The sequence below is a fragment of the Salvelinus sp. IW2-2015 genome, linkage group LG10 (genome assembly GCF_002910315.2).
Source record: "Salvelinus sp. IW2-2015 linkage group LG10, ASM291031v2, whole genome shotgun sequence".
In the NCBI taxonomy this organism is placed as follows: Eukaryota; Metazoa; Chordata; class Actinopteri; order Salmoniformes; family Salmonidae; genus Salvelinus; species Salvelinus sp. IW2-2015.
Window position 1 is genome coordinate 17597110 of NC_036850.1, and position 19880 is coordinate 17616989.

Genomic DNA, 19880 nt, shown 5'->3' on the forward strand with positions numbered 1-19880 from the left:
CTTCCATGTTCACGTATCTCCAACCATGATCAACTGACCATGACCTAACCATCTGGGTTGTCTTAACCAATCATAGCACAGTATGATACGGCGGTAAAATGCATCCAATTATAATTCAGTATGTTTACACATATGAATATTACAGTGGTGTCCCATCCTTTCAGGCTGTTGGCCTGAAGTAGCACTAAATATATTTAAATAGTGGAGTATGGTATTTATTAATACTTTTTGTGAGTGTAGTGTTAGATGGTAAGGTATTTGTTGAATAATTTTTTATATTAAATTTTTTTAAACAAAGTATAAAGGAGTTTCACTCCGGTCTAGTAGGTGGCGGTAATGCAACATTTATCGGACGCCAACCGCCGTTAAACCTCATCGAAGAACAAAGAAGCTTGCGTGCATGACCGATTCATATGCTCACTCTGCTTTTTCTGTCATTCTGCGCCTCGACTCAACCATGTCTCTGTTGAAGTCCTGCAAGGTGATCTCCAGTATTGGGACTTTCTCCCCATCTCTGGGAGTTTTGTCTACACGTAACAGGTAATACCAGACATGCAATCTCTGTACTGTCATGTTTGACACGTAGCTACTTTGGTAGTTTGCCATTGAATGAATAGCTAGCAGCACTTAGTAAGCTAGCTAGCCATGCAGCAATGACTCAAGTGGCCTAACTTCAAGTTTATGAATGGGGGTCCGAAGCGGTCATGCACTTACGTCTCTCGCCGTAGTTTAGCTATCTACCTAATATTTAAATTACATTTGATTTGGTTAACTAACTGACTGAAACTCGCATTCATTAATCCTCCGCCTGTCGTGACTGACATTTCCCGTTCATATCTTTGGGTTTAGTCAAGTCATACTTTGTAGACTTCAAGGCTCAACCAGTTCACTGACAGTCGAACTTGGCAAGGTTACTTTCCAACTATGGATACTGATACTGTTATTTGGTGGCTCTGTAAAAATATTATTCAGATTTTCAGTGATAGGCTATCTGTATGTTGTCATCATATCATAGTGATCATTCAGTTCTTCCCGTGAAAGTTAAATTATTCAATTTTTTTAAAAATTATTTTAGTGTCGCAGTGGCATTTTGCCTTTGAGATTCGACATATTTTCTCCGTTTGATCTCCCTTGCATACCGTAGCTCCCTAATTCTAGCGTGATCATTGGTTATCGTGTGCAGGCCCCTGGTCGCTGATTGGCCAAGGGATGTCCCGGTTTCTATTGAGATGTGACGACAGTAACTGGTGTCTTTTCGCTTTCCTCTTGGAGGGCAAACTCTGTTTCTCACTTATAAGATACCGCTTCACATCTCTGGAAAACAGGCTGTGTTCGAAAAGCATCAACAAATACTCTGCGTCACTGTCGGGTTTTGTTAGAAGACCGTGCGCCGAGTTACCTTATTCTCATTCAAAAATAATTTCGGTCTGTATTCAAGTGTATTTTAGTCCATTAGCAGGCTAAATTCAAGTCTGTGACTCAACATTGGATGGCCCCTCATTGATGCTGTCATCGTGGCATAAATAGAACTCAGTCAGTGTACTCCCTGGCCTATGAAGTGTTTACCAAGCATATTTGTTTGCTCGACATCTCACAAGTTAAAATGTTCAAAGGTTCTGTGTGTATGTAGTACGCACATACTGCTGATAATAGTAGCAGTATGCACCAGTGGGTAGGCTGATAATATACCCAGGTTCTTCTCACTCTAATAGATTTGTCAGAATCAGATAACAAGTATTCATATTTGTTATCAGTTTTACTGATTGAGGATCTGATTTTAATGTGAAGTCCCAATGTTTCTGAGTGGCTGAGTGTTCAATTTTAGTCACCTGAGATCTTTTTGTTATTGGACAATGGGTGTTCTATAAGGACGTTCTATAATGCTATGTAAACAGGCTCTATGACAGGTGACTGTTCAGTGTGTTCCCTAAAACTCGAGGTGGGTGTCATGTCATCATTCTTGTCTATAGTCTCATGTTGCAGTCTTGGCGTTGCTGCCCTTTGCGAAGCATTCGGGTCAAAGTATCGCTGTGAGTTCCAGGGTGTTTGAACACAACCGTTGAACCTGAATCTCAGTGAGCTGCAGAGTATCACTGCTCAAGTCATAGTGGCTCACCACTACATTTGACATATCAAAACATACTACTGTACCAGTACGCACTGGTGAGTAACATCAGACACAACACGGTTTTAGAGAGTTCAATATTACAGAAGGCTCCAATAGAAATGTTGGGAGTCTTGCTGTGAACTTACATTTAGAACATTGCATGGAAAAAATGTATCTCTAGTTCAGCCTCAGCAGGCCTATAGCCTCCACTACAGCAGTGAGAGGAATATGTCAGATTAGAGGCCCTGCTTGCCCCTCTTTCAGAGGTCATGTGGAAGAGGTCAGGGGCAAGGTCATATGTGTGTGTGTGTAATTCTATTAGTTCCTGACCTGGGCCCCTGATMATTTTCTGTTCTTTCCTCCTCATAAGACACATTCCATACAGGGGGAGAGAATTGTTTTGTGTGTGAGAGCATATGTTTGCAGTGCCTGACCTTCGTGTGTGTGGCTGTGGAAAGGGAAGTGTAAAGTATTGGATGGATAATGTCGTGGAAAATTGTCTCAGAAATATATAACACTCTTACAAGAACTTGTGAATTCAATATAGACTTTAATACAAAGTAGCAAAGCTGAGCCCTTCCATGGAAGGACCCTATCACAAACGTAACAGAACCGAGCCCCTCCATGGAAAGAGACTAAATTCTCATATTACAGAGTCCTGCCTGTATAGGATTCTGTCTTTGCATAACGTATAGAGTCCCCTCCCTCTATATGAAAATAGCTTCCCTTGACCTTTCTCCATTATTTTATTTTCATCTCAGAGCTTGCTTGTTAACGCCCACATCTGACAGCTGTATAGGTTATATTGGTAGCGGGGCCCTGGTCCTATATGTTCCATTCCTTATATAGCCATTCTGTCTCAGCTCTTCAAAGTGGAAAGCCTAGATGCTGCTAATAATGGAAATGTAATCATAGTCATGAGTTTTGCTCCCACAATAATCAGCTTGGTGGGGTCAGTGTGAAAGGAAGACCAGGCTGTAATGACCAGATCCAAAGATATGATGAATGAATGTGTTCTGAATTTCAAAGAACCAATCATTGCCTTTGTTTCAACCACTCCCCCTGCCCTTTAGAGCTGTCATTCTGGTAGTGTAGTGGCGATGGAGAGAGATGTTCATGTATTTAGTGCAGTACATCTCCTCCCTTTTAGTGACTCCCCCTAATGCCATCCAACCCGGGCCCTTCACCTCAACAGACTTCAGCTGTGTGTAGTGGTGATTTTGTAGTGTGTGTGTGGCTTTTCGCTGTGCAGGGACCAGGCATTCACCAGGTCATAGTCCAGAGTGTTGGTCTACTGTGGGTGGGTGGTGCTACTCTCCTCTGGTTAGGTGAGAGCAACCGTTTCTTGAGCAGAGTATAGTACTGTTTCCGTTGAGTTTTAGTCTTTTATTTTAAGTCCAGTTTCTTGGAGAAATATAAGTCTACACTGAGTGATTAGAAAAATAAACTTGTCCACTGTGAAACAAATATGAACACAAGTCTGCAAAATGATAAATTAAGCTGCTTCTGTTTGTTTCTCCCCCTCCCCTCTGTTGCAGTTCATGGTGGGGTGGAGTGCAGATGGGCCCCCCTGACCCCATCCTGGGGGTGTCGGAGGCCTTCAAGAGGGACACCAGCCCGAAGAAGATGAACCTGGGGGTGGGGGCCTACAGGGACGACCACGGCAAACCCTTTGTGCTTGATTGTGTCCGCAAGGTAGGAATACCATGACAACCAGTGTAACTACCCAGGATTCCACACAGACACAGACAGGGACTAGATAACTATCCCCAGTTTCACCCAGCCATTTGTATTTTGTTGAGGCTCACTCCTCAGAGGAAAGGTGAGTAGCTACGGCGGCTCTTATTGTTTTGTAATCCCGAGCTCGGCATTAGGGAAAGGCCAATCCAGTCACACTGCTACTAGCCCTTTTATGTAAGAACCGGATCAGTTAACAAACACGTAGAAGCATGAAAAAGGAGGTTTTCATGTTATTGAGCTGATTCTCACTATACAAGCTTTTGTGGAGTTGCAGGCCTGTGTGTTTCTGATTGGTGCATTTCTGCACTGTCATCCTGAGCTTAACTCGTATAATGTATACCCATATGGAACCTCTATTACTGTGTGGATGTGTGTTTGCATACTTTTTGTATGTAAGTTTGAGGTGCAGGCTCCAGCAGACCCATGTGTTAGACATTAACAGTATTTCTGCATAGTCGTTTTGCGCTCAGCTCATACAGCCCTGCTAAACCCCGGCTGTGTGTGTTACGCTATTAGCTCTGATTTGGCAGGGCTTTGGATCTGTCAAGAAGTGGATGCCGAGAAAATGTCACCATTAAAAACCTTTCTACTTCCCCTCACACTCACTATTTCCTTACTATCCTCCCCGACCCTCTCTAGGCAGAGGCTCTGATTTCTTCCAAGCAGTTGGATAAGGAGTATCTGGCCATCGGGGGTCTGGGGGACTTCACCAAGTCCTGCGCTCAGCTAGCCCTGGGGGCTGACAGCGAGGTCCTCAAGAGTGGCAGGGTGAGTGGATGTGTGGGTGGTAGCTTGGAAGCACATTTGCTGTCTGTGTGTGAAGTGAACGATAGAAATGCTATTAACATCTCTCCTCTCTTCAGAACATCACTGTCCAGACCATCTCAGGAACCGGCTCACTGTGCATCGGAGCCAACTTCCTGGTAAAGACCCATCTCTTTTAGCAGCTAAACAGGAAGAGAATGAATGCACCTACACTACCACGGTTCCATTTGGGCCCATAGCCCCCTAGAACAGTGCACCAGCCTAAACATACCTGAAACAACTGTCTTCTCTATAATATATATGCATACAAATTATTGTGTTCTATAAAACAATAATTTCTTTATACCAGTAGTACTGCGGAGTGTGTGTATGGTGTCAGTCAGTTAATTCATTATATTTTTCTCTAGTCTCGCTTCCACAGTGCGTCCCGTGACGTGTACCTGCCCAAGCCCTCCTGGGGGAACCACACACCCATCTTCAGAGATGCTGGCATGCAGCTGAAAGCCTACCGCTACTACGACCCCTCCACCTGCGGCTTCGACTTCAGCGGGGCGCTCGACGACATCTCTGTGAGAGAGGGATGGGAAAGGGGGGGGTTGTATGATTCMACACTGACATGGAGGACCATTACCATGTCTTCTGAGATCTGTCTTTATATTGTTATGTTGACTTAATAAGGTTACGGTGTGGGGGTCTATTTCCGTCATGAGAATCTGATTTGAATGTTAGTGTAACACTATTTTCCTTCTGATACAGAAAATGCCAGAGAAGAGTGTGATCATGCTGCATGCYTGTGCCCATAACCCCACCGGTGTGGACCCCAAGCCTGAGCAGTGGAAGGAGATCGCTGACCTGGTGAAGGTGAGTGTGCTTACCATAGATATGAAATGTTAAGTTCATGTTTTAAGTATCCCTATATTTCTGTTATTACGGGGCTATCATTCAGTCAAGAGTGCGCCTGTGCAGGGAGTCTTGTTGTTGATGGACCTAGCCTGTCGTGTTAATGGGTGAAGGAGGAAGATTCTTACCTATCTGTTGGCAGTCAAAAAGGATCAGAAGGTTGTCCGAAGCACACTTGCTGGAGAAACACTTACTCTTGCGGATGGAATTGACAATGCTATCTTTCTTGCAACTCTGTTCTCAGAGCTTACCACTGGGGAGACAAAGCAGCACTTTCTACCTGTAGTTTGTGTCACTGACAACTACTCATAAGTTGATGCTGTGAAGTCAACCAAGTCTGTCACAGAGAAAAGACTCAGCATCAAGGAACTTATTCAAGCACAGAGAATCCAGCGGATTCTGTGGTCAACCACAAAGGAACAGCTTGCTGACTGTCTGACTAAAAAGGAGCATTCGGTCTTGTGCTCCTACAGGCTCTCAGTAATGGAAAGTGGCAGCTTGAGTAATACAAATAACTGTCACACAACCCATTTGTAATGGGGATCTTGAATAATACTTGGACATTTAATTATGTTTTATTTGTCTTTAAAGAGAAGGGGGAGATTGTTAAGTTCATGTTTTAAGTATCACTATATTTCTGTTATTATGGGGCTATCACACAGTCAAGAGTGCGCCTGCGCAGGGAGTCTTGTTGTTGATGGACCTAGCCTGGAGTTGAATGGCTACCTTGTAGTATGTTCATATAGTAAACTTTATTAAACTGGAACCTTGTCGTTGTGTCATTTCGAGTTAACATGAAAAGGCCCTAACTGGCTAAAGTCTCTGTCACTATTGGGACTCTACTGCTGAAGAGCTTTACTGCCCAGTGCCTACAGGTGTTGTGTGAAGACTGACATCTTTACTGTGCCAGACAACTATTTACACACACACACGGTCCTAATAATAACTCCTCTGCTGTTCCTTCAGAAAAGGGACCTGTTGGTGTTCTTTGACATGGCTTACCAGGGCTTTGCCAGTGGAGATATTGATCGTGATGCCTGGGCTGTTCGTCACTTCATCGAGCAGGGCCACAACATTGTCCTGTCGCAGTCGTTCGCTAAGAACATGGGCCTCTACGGTCGGTCTCATTATATATATACACACACACAATCTCACTCACAACTATGGTATTGACATAGGAGAAGGGTAAAAAAATCTCCCACCGGTATGGTATCTTACCTGTCTGTGTTTTGACAGGTGAGCGAGTGGGAGGGTTCACTGTGGTGTGTAACGATGCCGAGGAAGCTAAGAGGGTGGAGTCTCAGCTGAAGATTCTGATCCGGCCAATCTACTCCAACCCTCCAATGAATGGAGCCAGAATCGCTGCCACTATTCTCAACACACCAGACCTTTATAAAATATGGTAAGTGTGTATACACACACACACACACACGTTTGCCCATTTCACTGATGCTGTGATTTTATAATCTAGCTGACTGCCTAGGAAGGTATCGGAGTTCTCTTTGGAGTGGTCTCCTGTCTCTACGCAACTTCCATTCTGTTTCCTCATCAACCCCCCTGATTAACCTCTCTACACAGGTTGGAGGAGGTCCACGGCATGGCCAACCGCATCATCAAGATGAGGGAGCAGCTGGCGGTCAACCTGAAGAACGAGGGCTCCACTCACAACTGGCAGCATGTCATCGACCAAATCGGCATGTTCTGCTTCACAGGCCTCAAGCCTGAACAGGTACACACACAAACGACCACACCCACTCTTTATATCCACACCTGTACCGTACAACCTTATGACATTTATTATATTCATATTGGTCATATTCATCAGTTGGAATTAAGTTCTAGTATAATGATAAATTGCGTTGACTCCAGGTGTTTGTGCGTGTCTACCCCAGGTTGAGCGTCTGACTAAGGAGTTTTCAGTATACATGACCAAAGATGGTAGAATCTCCATGGCAGGCGTCACCTCTGGCAACGTGGGATACCTAGCACATGGAATCCACGCCGTCACTAAGTAAAAAGGAGAATGCCGGGAGAAACAGTGGGGCACGGTGGCGCTGGACACAATCCATAACAAAATAATAATGGCCACTCCACCCACCCCTTACAGAGGAGCTGGACATTCTTTAAGACTGTCAATTGTTCAAAAGTTCAACTTTGACCTCAACCCTCCTTGGGGTAGGGATGTTTTAATGGTTAGTTCCCTGTGACCTCCCCAACGAGGCCACCATGTCAAAGGTTGTTTAGTGATGGTCCAATGATCTGCCCTACATTTGACTAATGAGCTGATGTCTGATGTCTTTCTTCTACGCTTATTTATTGTATGTCAAAGTTTAATATTAATTAACTTAATAAATGGCTTAATAGTGACAGGTTAATATTCTCTTTTAAACCTGCTCTGCCTGCTGTGGTCCAAATTGCTGTCAGGCTACAGATGAGTTTACCAACACTTAGGTTGTGTGTGTGTGTGTGTATGAACTGTGAACTCTTGTCTGTCATTGGATATTTTATGTAGGATGTGAAAGTTAATATTTTCCTCAACACCAGTATAGTAGCAGAAAACTCAGCATTTCCAGATAACAATTAGTTATAAGATTGTCTGGCACTACTTTTAGATGAGATACAGTAATTGATATTTTAATATGCTTTAGAAATGGGCAATGTATGATCATTCTGTCCTTTCACTCTCTTGCATTATCTTGTCTTCCATATTCAATATAAATAATTATATTGCTGTACAAGTTTTGTGCTTTTTGCACGAAGAGCAGGGTCTACTGCATTTCTGCTAAGTGTTGATGAGTGAGCAGTCAGTTAGCCAGTCTTAAATGCCCACTAACCCCCCCCCCAAGCACTTGGTTTATGAGGTTTTAAAGGGGAATTATACAGAAATCGCTCTGCCATTTCCTGGTTGCTAAAATTCTAATAGCTAACCTAATTTAAGTTTGACAAAACAAGTAATGTGTAGAGAATCATTGTACTATCTAAACCACTGTGAAATATATCTTAAATAACCAAAAGTGTTGTATTTTCAGCTGGTGTACAAAACTGAAAGTAAGATGCAAAAATGAAGCTTTGGTAAGCAGAACACAGAACAGATCTACTGTTTCTTAGACTAGTTTTCAATGACAATGACTGCTTTAGAAATGTTTAGTTATATGTGAATTTGGTCCAAAAAGTTACAAATTGCAGCTTTGAAAGGATAGACTGTCCTATGATGGTGCTCTTGTATTTCCACAAGCATTTCACAAGTGTTATTTAGATCACTGGGTGACTCCTATCCCCTCCGTTTCAGAACTAAGAGGTTATAGAACTTCTATTAATACATATAAAAAGTTGTATAGACAGTGTTTTGCTCTAATGATCAGCCTTCAAACATGTTCTCTGTGTGTGTCTTTCTGATTGTAACAAGACAGATTGTGCAGGTAATATCACCTTTCTGCTGTCTACTCATGAAGATTAAGCTGCTCTGTCACCATGTTCGGGTTAGAGCAAAATAATAAAACAATATGGAGCATCGGTTATGTCTTTCTTTGAACAATTAATAAAATATCTATAATTGAAATAACTGGGCTTATTTGGAGTTCATTCTAAAAATAATATTGCCAAACCAAATGTAAGAAACTGAACTGATACTGTTGGACTACGGCAGTGATTCCCAACCTTTTTAAGTTACTGTACCACCAACTGAATTTTGTTCTGGCCGGAGTACCCCTGAAATACCCCCTCGTGCATTTTACCAGTAGGACTATGGTCTCATGAATCTTCTCAAGTACCCCCTGTGGATAGACCAAGTACCCCCAGGGGTCCTAGTGTTCCTGGTTAGGAACCACTGGACTATAGTGTAGGACATGATTTTACTATGTAAATCATTGGTTTTATTAGACACAATATACTCTTGTTTTATGAAGATGTATCTGTAGTACACAGGAGGTTGGTGGCAAATTAATTGGGGAGGACGGGCTCGTGATAATGGCTGGAACGGAATAGGTGGAATGGTATCAAAAACATGGTTTCCATATGTTTGCTGCCATTCTATTCGCTCTGTTCCGGACATTGTTATGAGCCGTTCTCCCCTTAGCAGCCTCCTCTGCTGCAGTATCTACCCTGCTAAATCCCTCATTGGAATGATTTGTGGTGTTCTCGTGGCCGTAAACTACAATTCCCACCATGCACTTCGTTTTCAAAGACGTCATTTTACATCGTCACATGACCTCATCCCAAACAAGTCACATGCCATCGTTGCTTGTTCAGCAGGAATTTCACTGTGCTTGCGATTGTTGGAGAAAAACAAGCATCGGAGATGCAATAGAGAGGTATTTATTGAGTATTTGAGTATATTATATGCATTTTCATATTTTCAACTGAATAGGTTAAAGAATATGTAGATGGGGAGGTCGGTAGCAGCTTTCGGAAACTATCAGCCAGCTAGCAACAGCTGACGATGATGCGGTGTCCAGTTTGCTATAATAACATCACCAATCAGGTTCATTGTCGTGATTTGGGATTTTCTAGGCCTGTTGCTAGATCTGAATCTAAGATTCAGCTGCTTTATATGCAAAGTTGACTATTAGTAAAGCTACTAAATTTCTGTATTTTATGAATGTTTCTAGTCTTTGTTATTGTTTAGGTAGCTCCAGTGGTGGTACTGTGATTTGATGACATTGGGGGCTTAGCCCAAATCCAGAAGGGGAACACTAGTAGGGGGGTCCGTGGGGATCCTCCCTGGAAGAAGACATTTTCGTTTCAATAGCTAAATGCATCAATCTGGTTAATTTTGAGATTAACATTGAGAGATTATAATTATTAAAGCTGCAACATGTAACGTTTTGGGTGGCTGACCAAATTCACATAGAAATGGTAATCATAGATCGGTCATTCTCATTGAAAGGAAGTCTAAGAAGCGGGATATGTTCTATGTGCGCTATTTCTATGCTTAAGTATCGTTTTTTTCTTTTACTTTCAGTTTTGTACAGAAGCTTCAAACAACTTAAATATATACCCTACCATCAAAAGTTTTAGAACACCTACTCATTCAGAGGTTTAAAAAAAAACACTATGAAATAACACATGGAATCATTTAGTAACAAAAAAGTGTTAAACAAATGAAAATATATTTTATATTTGAGTTTCTTCAAATAGCCACCCTTTGCCTTGATGACAGCTTTGCACGCTCTTGGCATTCTCTCAACCGCTTCATGGGGTAGTTACCTGGAATGAATTTCAATTAACAGGTGTGCCTTAAGTTAATTTGTGGAATTTCTTTCCTTCTTAATGCGTTTGAGCCAATCAGTTTTGTTGTGACAAGGTAGGGAAATAGTATACGGAAAATAGCCCTATTTGGTAAAAGACCATATGATGGCAAGAACAGCTCAAATAAGCAAAGAGAAACGACAGTACATCATTACTTTAAGACATGAAGGTCAGTCAATACGGAAAATTTAAAGAACTTTGAACATTTCTTCAAGTGCATTCGCAAAAACCATCAAGCTCTATGATGAAACTGGCTCTCTTGAGGACCACCACAGGAATGGAAGACCCAGAGTTACCTCTGCTGCAGAGGATAAGTTCATTAGAGTTACCAGCCTTAGAAATTGCAGCCCAAATAAATTCTTCACAGAGTTCAAGTAACAGACACATCTCAACATCAACTGTTCAGAGAAGACTGTGTGATTCAGGCCTTCATGATCGAATTGCTGCAAAGAAACCACTACTAAAGGACACCAATACGAAGAAGAGACTTGTTTGGGCCAAGAAACACGAGCAATGGACATGAGATTGGTGGAAACTTGTCCTTTGGTCTGGAGACGAAATTGGAGACGTTTGGTTCCAACCGCCGTTTCTTTATGAGACGCGGTGTGGGTGAACGGATGATCTCCGCATGTGTATTTCCCACCGTAAAGCATGGAGGAGGAGGTGTTATGGTGTGGGGTTGCTTTGCTAGTGACACTGTCTGTGATTTATTTAGAATTCAAGTCACACTTAACCAGCATGGCTACCACAGCATTCTGCAGTGATACGCCATCCCATCTGGTTTGTGCTTAGTGGGACTATCATTTGTTTTTCAACAAGACAAAGACCCCAACACACCTCCAGGCTGTGTAAGGGCTATTTTATCAAGAAGGAGAGTGATGGAGTGCTGCATCAGATGACCTGGCCTCCACAATCCCCCGACATCAACCCAATTGAGATGGTTTGTGATGAGTTGGACTGCAGAGTGAAGGAAAAGCAGCCAGCAAGTGCTCAGCATATGAGGAAACTCCTTCAAGACTGTTAGAAAAGCATTCTAGGTGAAGCTGCTTGTAAGAATGCCAAGAGTGTGCAAAGCAGTCAAGGCAAAGGTTGGCTATTCGAAGAATCTCAAATATAAAATATATTTAGATTTTTTGGGGGGGTTACTACATGATTCCATATGTGTAATTTCATAGTTTTTACGTCTTCAGTATTATTCTACAATGTAGAAAATAGTAAAATAAAGAAAAACCCTTGAATGAGTAGGTGTTCTAAAACTTTTGACCAGTAGTGTATTTCAGTGGTTTAGATGGTAGTGATTCTCTACACTGAGGGCTTGTTTTGTCACATAAAAGGCAAACTATTTCGAATTTTTGCAACCAGGAAATGGCAGAGCGATTTCTGCATATTGCACCTTTTTAAGAATTTGGTAAAAAATTATAATAAATGTAGGTAAACTATCCCTTTTTAAAATAGGTCTTGAAGAAAGTCCTGCAGGGGATATTTTTCCCCTTCAGAGGGTTTGAAAATGTTCATGATAATTCATTTCTCCAAGTCACCTCAACTTCAAGAAAAATCTAAAGGTGGTTGAGGATGACTAGTTGCTGACACTTGTCATCTTTTAGTACGTAGACAAGATATTTTGTGTTTTTGGTCTATTGACAGGCCCCTTACCATGTCTGCCTGGCAGCTTGTGAACACAAACAAAATTACAAAATAATTGAGCTAAGATATGTAGTCTATTTCCCATTGACTAAATTAAGTGAGATTAAGTTGTTATCCACCTTGTATTTCAATATAACCTATTCTTATTTATGACTTACAGTCAACATGTCCATGACATAGCTTACCTACATGAATGACTACAAAATGCATTGCCTCTGACAAGCACTAATAAATAGCCTGTTTAGTGTGCAGGTCACACGCCTGACAGAGTGAAGTTTACAACAGTTATCTACTGTGACACACTGTGTCATCATGAGAACAGTGACCCTGATCACTGAAGTCCACTGTACTGTAATCCTTCTCATGGATATGAAGTGAAAATCTCTTGGGATCAGACCTATCTAAAACTAATGATTACATGTCTCTTTAGACTGTGTTTCCGAGGGATGCTGTAAAGCAGGGGTAGGCAACTAGATTCAGCCTAGGGGGCGATTAAAATAAATAAATATATATACAGTGGGGAGAACAAGTATTTGATACACTGCCGATTTTGCAGGTTTTCCTACTTACAAAGCATGTAGAGGTCTGTCATTTTTATTATAGGTACACTTCAACTGTGAGAGACGGAATCTAAAACAAAAATCCAGAAAATCACATTGTATGATTTTTAAGTAATTCATTTGCATTTTATTGCATGACATAAGTATTTGATCACCTACCAACCAGTAAGAATTCCGGCTCTCACAGACCTGTTAGTTTTTCTTTAAGAAGCCCTCCTGTTCTCCACTCATTACCTGTATTAACTGCACCTGTTTGAACTCGTTACCTGTATAAAAGACACCTGTCCACACACTCAATCAAACAGACTCCAAYCTCTCCACAATGGCCAAGACCAGAGAGCTGTGTAAGGACATCAGGGATAAAATTGTAGACCTGCACAAGGCTGGGATGGGCTACAGGACAATAGGCAAGCAGCTTGGTGAGAAGGCAACAACTGTTGGCGCAATTATTAGAAAATGGAAGAMGTTCAAGATGACGGTCAATCACCCTCCGTCTGGGGGTCCATGCAAGATCTCACCTCGTGGGGCATCAATGATCATGAGGAAGGTGAGGGATCAGCCCAGAACTACACGGCAGGACCTGGTCAATGACCTGACGAGAGCTGGGACCACAGTCTCAAAGAAAACCATTAGTAACACACTACGCCGTCATGGATTAAAATCCTGCAGMGCACGCAAGGTCCCCCTGCTCAAGCCAGCGCATGTCCAGGCCCATCTGAAGTTTGCCAATGACCATCTGGATGATCCAGAGGAGGAATGGGAGAAGGTCATGTGGTCTGATGAGACAAAAATAGAGCTTTTTGGTCTAAACTCCACTCGCCGTGTTTGGAGGAAGAAGAAGGATGAGTACAACCCCAAGATCACCATCCCAACCGTGAAGCATGGAGGTGGAAACATCATTCTTTGGGGATGTTTTTCTGCAAAGGGGACAGGACGACTGCAGCGTATTGAGGGGAGGATGGATGGGGCCATGTATCGCGAGATCTTGGCCAACAACCTCCTTCCCTCAGTAAGAGCATTGAAGATGGGTCGTGGCTGGGTCTTCCAGCATGTCAAAGACCCGAAACACACAGCCAGGGCAACTAAGGAGTGGCTCCGTAAGAAGCATCTCAAGGTCCTGGAGTGGCCTAGCCAGTCTCCAGACCTGAACCCAATAGAAACTCTTTGGAGGGAGCTGAAAGTCCGTATTGCCCAGAGACCGCCTCGAAACCTGAAGGATCTGGAGAAGGTCTGTATGGAGGAGTGGGCCAAAATCCCTGCTGCAGTGTGTGCAAACCTGGTCAAGAACTACAGGAAACGTATGATCTCTGTAATTGCAAACAAAGGTTTCTGTACCAAATATTAAGTTCTGCTTTTCTGATGTATCAAATACTTATGTCATGCAATAAAATGCAAATGAATTACTTAAAAATCATACAATGTGATTTTCTGGATTTTTGTTTTAGATTCCGTCTCTCACAGTTGAAGTGTACCTATGATAAAAATTACAGACCTCTACATGCTTTGTAAGTAGGAAAACCTGCAAAATCGGCAGTGTATCAAATACTTATTCTCCCCACTGTATATATATATATATATATATATATATATATATATTTTGTCGGAGCGAATGGTCGGGAGGCCGGAACATAGTTATAATAATTTTGAACACTGCAAGTTGACCACAATTAGGCCCAAAAAGAGATTGTATTTGAAAATAATTTCATACCTTGATTACATTGAGACACAATCATGTCTCTTTTTTTTTTATTCGTGGGAATACTTGGGACCAGATTTATTAAATTAAACTCATTTTTAGGCGAATTCCTGGTGATTAGTCTTTTTTTAACCAGTCTTTTTATTTGTTATTTTAATTTTGGTCACATTCTGGTGTTGGTGTGTAAAGCAAGGTCAGCCGACAGCACAAGGCAGGGGACCGGGGGGAGAACGCACTGACAAGAACGTGTAGGCTACTGGGAAAGCAGGTTGTAGCTTTACTAGGTAGTAAGCACTTAGAGAGAGCTGAGATAAGGTGTCGAGAAGGCCAAAGCTGTAATGTGTGTTTGTCTTGTTGCAGATTGAACTAAGGGTTGACTGCTGGGTGACAATACATCCACTTTGAGGATAAACTGACAAGCAGTCATCTGTGTCCTGAATGTCACAAGAGCCACAACAAACTTTAAACTTTCAGACTGACCCCTCAACCCAAACTCTGAATACCCTCAACTCAGCTCTTTAGTGTTGAAGTCTGTGTTGAACAGAGTAGGGTGAATTTGGGGGTGTTTTAGGTAGTGTTTTTGGGGCCGTGCCAGCCGGGTGGTGTCCCATGGCGATTAACAGTGAGGCGGGGGACTGGGCCGAGGCTGGGAGTGAAGATGCTGGTGAGAGGGCGTGGCTACTGCAGAGCCCCAGTGTGGAGTCCGTTCGCCCTCCTTTGTCAGACAGGGAGAGGAGTGGAGGGGTGTCTGCCACAGCCGCTGTCTTCATTGTGGTGAACGCTGCACTGGGGGCAGGACTACTCAACTTCCCCGCCGCCTTCAACATGGCCGGAGGCGTGATTGCAGGGGTGGTGCTACAGATGGTGAGTGCTACATACACACTTTTGAGACCGAAGTCTGCACACTGTGGGACTCCAGGAGCAGAAGTGAGAAATACTGCATATACAGTGGGGCAAAAAAGTAGTTAGTCAGCCACCAATTGTGCAAGTTCTCCCACTTAAAAAGATGAGAGGCCTGTAATTTTCATCATAGGTACACTTCAACTATGACAGACAAAATGAGAAAAGAGGAGGCCTGTAATTTTCATCATAAGGTACACTCAACACTATGACCGACAAAATGAGGAAAACAAAAATCCAGAAAAATCACAGTGTAGGATTTTTAATGAATTTATTTCAAATTATGGTGGAAAATAAAGTACTTGGTCAATAACAAAAGTTTATCTCAATACTTTGTTATACTACCCTTTGTTGGAATGACAGAGGTCAAACGCTTTTCTGTAAGTCTTCACAAGGTTTCACACACTGTTTGCTGGTATTTTGGCCCCTTCCCTCCATGCCAGATCTTCCTTAGAGCAGTGATGTTTTGGGGCTCGTTATGCTGGGCCACACGGACTTTCAACTCCTCCACAAGATTTTCTATGGGGGTTGAGAATCTGAGACTGGCTAGGCCACTCCGGAACCTTGAAATGCATTCTTATACGAAAGCCACTACATCGTTGCCGCGGCGGGTGTGTTTTGGGGATCATTGTCAATTGCTGAAAGACCCCAGTCACGTTTTCATCTTCCAATGCCCCTTGCTGATGGAGGAGGTTTTTCACTCAAAATCTTCACGATACATGGCCCATTCATTCTTTCCTTTACACGGATCAGTCGTCCTGGTCCTTGCAGAAAAACAGCCCAAAGCATGATGTTCCACCCCATGCTTCACAGTAGGTATGTTGTATTTTGGATGGCAACTCAGCATTCTTTGTCCCCAAACACGACGAGTTGAGTTTTTACCAAAAAAGTTCTAATTTTGGTTTCATCTGACCATATGACATTCTCCCAATCTTCTTCTGGATCATCCAAAGTGCTCTCTAGCAAAGCTTCAGACGGGCCTGGACATGTAACTGGCTTAAGCAGGGGGACACGTCTGGCACTGCAGGATTTGAGTCCCCTGGCGGCGTAGTGTGTTACTGATGGTAGGCTTTGTTACTTTGGTGCCCAGCTCTCTGCAGGCCATTCACTATTTTTGCTCCACGTTCTTGTGTCATTTTTGACCCACGGGGTGGAGATCTTGCGTGGAGCTCCAGATCGAGGAGAGATTCATCAGTGGTCTTGTATGTCTTCCATTCTAATAATTGCTCCACAGTTGATTCTTTCAAACCAAGCTGCTTACCTATTGGAGATTTCAGTCTTCAGCCTGGTGTAGGTCTATCAATTTGTTTCTGGTGTCCTTTGACAGGTCTTTGGTCTTGGCCATAGTGGAGTTTGGAGTGTGACTGTTTGAGGTTGTGGACAGGTGTCTTTTATACTGATAACATGTCAAACAGGTGCCATTAATACAGTAACGAGTGGAGGACAGAGGACCTCTTAAAGAAGAAGTTACAGGTCTGTGAGAGCCAGAAATCTTGCTTGTTTGTAGGTGACCAAATACTTTTTTTCCACCATAATTTGCAAATAAATTCATAAAAAATCCTACAATGTGATTTTCTGGATTTTTTTTTCTCATTTTGTCTGTCTAGTTGAAGTGTACCTATGATGAAAATTACAGGCCTCTCATCTTTTTAAAGTGGGAGAACTTGCACAATTGGTGGCTGACTAAACTACTTTTTTGCCCCACTGTATATGCAGTATTTCTCACTTCTGCTCCTGGAGTCCCACAGTGTGGCAGACTTCGGTCTCAAAAGTGTGTATGTAGCACTCACCATCTGTTACACCCCCCCTGCAATCACGCCTCCGGCCATGTTGAAGGCGGCGGGGAAGTTGAGTAGTCCTGCCCCCAGTGCAGCGTTCACCACAATGAAGACAGCGGCTGTGGCAGACCACCCCTCCACTCCTCTCCCTGTCTGACAAAGGAGGGCGAACGGACTCCACACTGGGGCTCTGCAGTAGCCACGCCTCTCACCAGCATCTTCACTCCCAGCCTCGCCCAGTCCCCGCCTCACTGTTAATCGCCATGGGACACCACCCGGCTGGCACGGCCCCAAAAACACTACCTAAAACACCCCCAAATTCACCCTACTCTGTTCACACACAGACTTCAACACTAAAGAGCTGAGTTGAGGGTATTCAGAGTTTGGGTTGAGGGGTCAGTCTGAAAGTTTAAAGTTTGTTTGTGGCTCTTGTGACATTCAGGACACAGATGACTGCTTGTCAGTTTATCCTCAAAGTGGATGTATTGTCACCCAGCAGTCAACCCTTAGTTCCAATCTGCAACAAGACAAACACACATTACAGCTTTGGCCTTCTCGACACCTTATCTCAGCTTCTCTTAAGTGCTTACTACCTAGTAAAGCTACAACCTGCTTTCCCAGTAGCCTACAGTTTCTTGTCAGTGCGTTCTCCCCCCGGTCCTGCCTTGTGCTGTCGGCTGACCTTGCTTTACACACCAACACCAGAATGTGACCAAAATTAAAATAACAAATAAAAAGACTGGTTAAAAAAAACTAATCACCAGGAATTCGCCTAAAAATGAGTTTAATTTAATAAATCTGGTCCCAAGTATTCCCACGAATAAAAAAAAAGAGACATGATTGGTGTCTCAATGTAAGTCAAGGTATGAAATTATTTTCAAATACAATCTCTTTTTGGGCCTAATTGTGGTCAACTTGCAGTGTTCAAAATTATTATAAACTTGTTCGGCCTCCACGACCATTGCTTCGACAAAATACTATATATATATATATATATATAATATATATATACAGTGGGAGAATAAGTATTTGATACACTGCCGATTTTGCAGGTTTCCTACTTTACAAAGCATTAGAAGGTCCTGTAATTTTTTATCAATTAGGTACACTTCACTGTGAGCAGACGAAATCTAAAACAAAAATCCAGAAAATCACTTGTATGATTATTTAAGTAATTCCATTTGCATTTTATTGCATGACATAAGTATTTTGCTACATCCGAAAAGCAGAAACTTAATATTTGGTACAGAAACCTTTGTTTTGCAATTACAGAGATCATACGGTTTCCTGTAGTTCTTGACCAGGTTTGCACACACTGCAGCAGGGATTTTGGCCCACTCCTCCATAACAGACTCTCAAGATCCTTCAGGTTTCGAGGCGGTCTCTGGCAATACGGACTTTCAGCTCTCCCAAAGAGTTTCTATTGGGTTTCAGGTCTGGAGACTGGCTAGGCCACTCCAGGACCTGTAGATGCTTCTTACGGAGCCACTCCTTAGTTGCCTGGCTGTGTGTTTCGGGTCTTTGACATGCTGGAGAGACCCAGCCGCGACCCATCTTCAATGCCTCTTACTGAGGGAAGGAGGTTTGTTGGCCAAGATCTCGCGATACATGGCCCCATCCATCCTCCCCCTCAATACGCTGAGCAGTCGTCCTTCCTTTGCATAGAAAACATCCCAAAAGAATGATGTTTTCCACCTCCATGCTTCACGGTTGGGATGGTGATCTTGGGGTTGTACTCATCCTTCTTCTTCCTCCACACGGCGAGTGGAATTTAGACCAAAAAGCTCTATTTTGGTCTCATCAGACCACATGACCTTCTTCCCATTCTCCTCTGGATCATCCAGATGGTCATTCGGCAAACTTCAGATGGGCCTGGACATGCGCTGGCTTGAGCAGGGGGAACCTTGCGTGCTCTGCAGGATTTTAATCCATGACGGCGTAGTGTGTTACTAATGGTTTTCTTTTGAGAACTGTGGTCCGCAGCTTCTCGTCAGGTCTTTGACCAGGTCCTGCCTGTTAGTTCTGGCTGATCCCTCACCTTCCTCATGATCATTGATGCCCCACGAGGTGAAGATCTTGTGGCCCCCAGACGGAAGGGTGATTGACCGTCATCTTGAACGTCTTCCATTTTCTAATAATTGCGGCCAACAGTTGTTGCCTTCTCACCAAGCTGCTTGCCTATTGTCCTGTTAGCCCATCCCAGCCTTGTGCAGGTCTACAATTTATCCCTGATGTCCTTACACAGCTCTCTGGTCTTGCCATTGTGGAGAGATGAGTCTGTTTTGTTGAGTGTGTGAGCAGGTGTCTTTTAATACAGGTAACGAGTTCAAACAGGTGCAGTTAATACAGGTAAATGAGTGGAGAACAGGAGGGCTTCTTAAAGAAAAACTAACAGGTCTGTGAAGAGCCGGAGTTCTTACTGGTGGTGTAGGTGATCAAATCCTTATTGTCATGCAATAAAATGCAAATGAATTACTTAAAAATCATACAATGTGATTTTCTGTGATTTTTGTTTTAGATTCCGTCTTCTCTCTCACAACCAA

The 19880-nt window shown here is 42.9% G+C and overlaps 2 protein-coding genes across 2 annotated transcripts in view; both read left to right on the forward strand.

The window, feature by feature from the left end:
- Positions 1-379: 379 nt before the first annotated feature.
- On the forward strand, positions 380-9025 carry LOC111969421 (aspartate aminotransferase, mitochondrial). Its single transcript, XM_023995568.2, has 10 exons — positions 380-540; positions 3646-3802; positions 4487-4615; positions 4711-4770; positions 5020-5181; positions 5369-5473; positions 6479-6629; positions 6749-6914; positions 7091-7241; positions 7405-9025. Exons 1-10 carry the CDS (start codon positions 401-403, stop codon positions 7525-7527), a joined length of 1344 nt encoding a protein of 447 aa, XP_023851336.1. The 5' UTR covers positions 380-400; the 3' UTR covers positions 7528-9025.
- A 674-nt stretch (positions 9026-9699) lies between these two features.
- LOC111969420 (sodium-coupled neutral amino acid transporter 7) overlaps positions 9700-19880 on the forward strand; it is a 16220-nt gene continuing 6039 nt past the window's right edge. The window contains exons 1-2 of the mRNA XM_023995567.2: positions 9700-9822; positions 15020-15523. Of these exons, the coding sequence (XP_023851335.1) occupies positions 15269-15523 (255 nt within the window). The 5' untranslated portion in view covers positions 9700-9822; positions 15020-15268. The remainder of the gene's footprint in view (positions 9823-15019; positions 15524-19880) is intronic.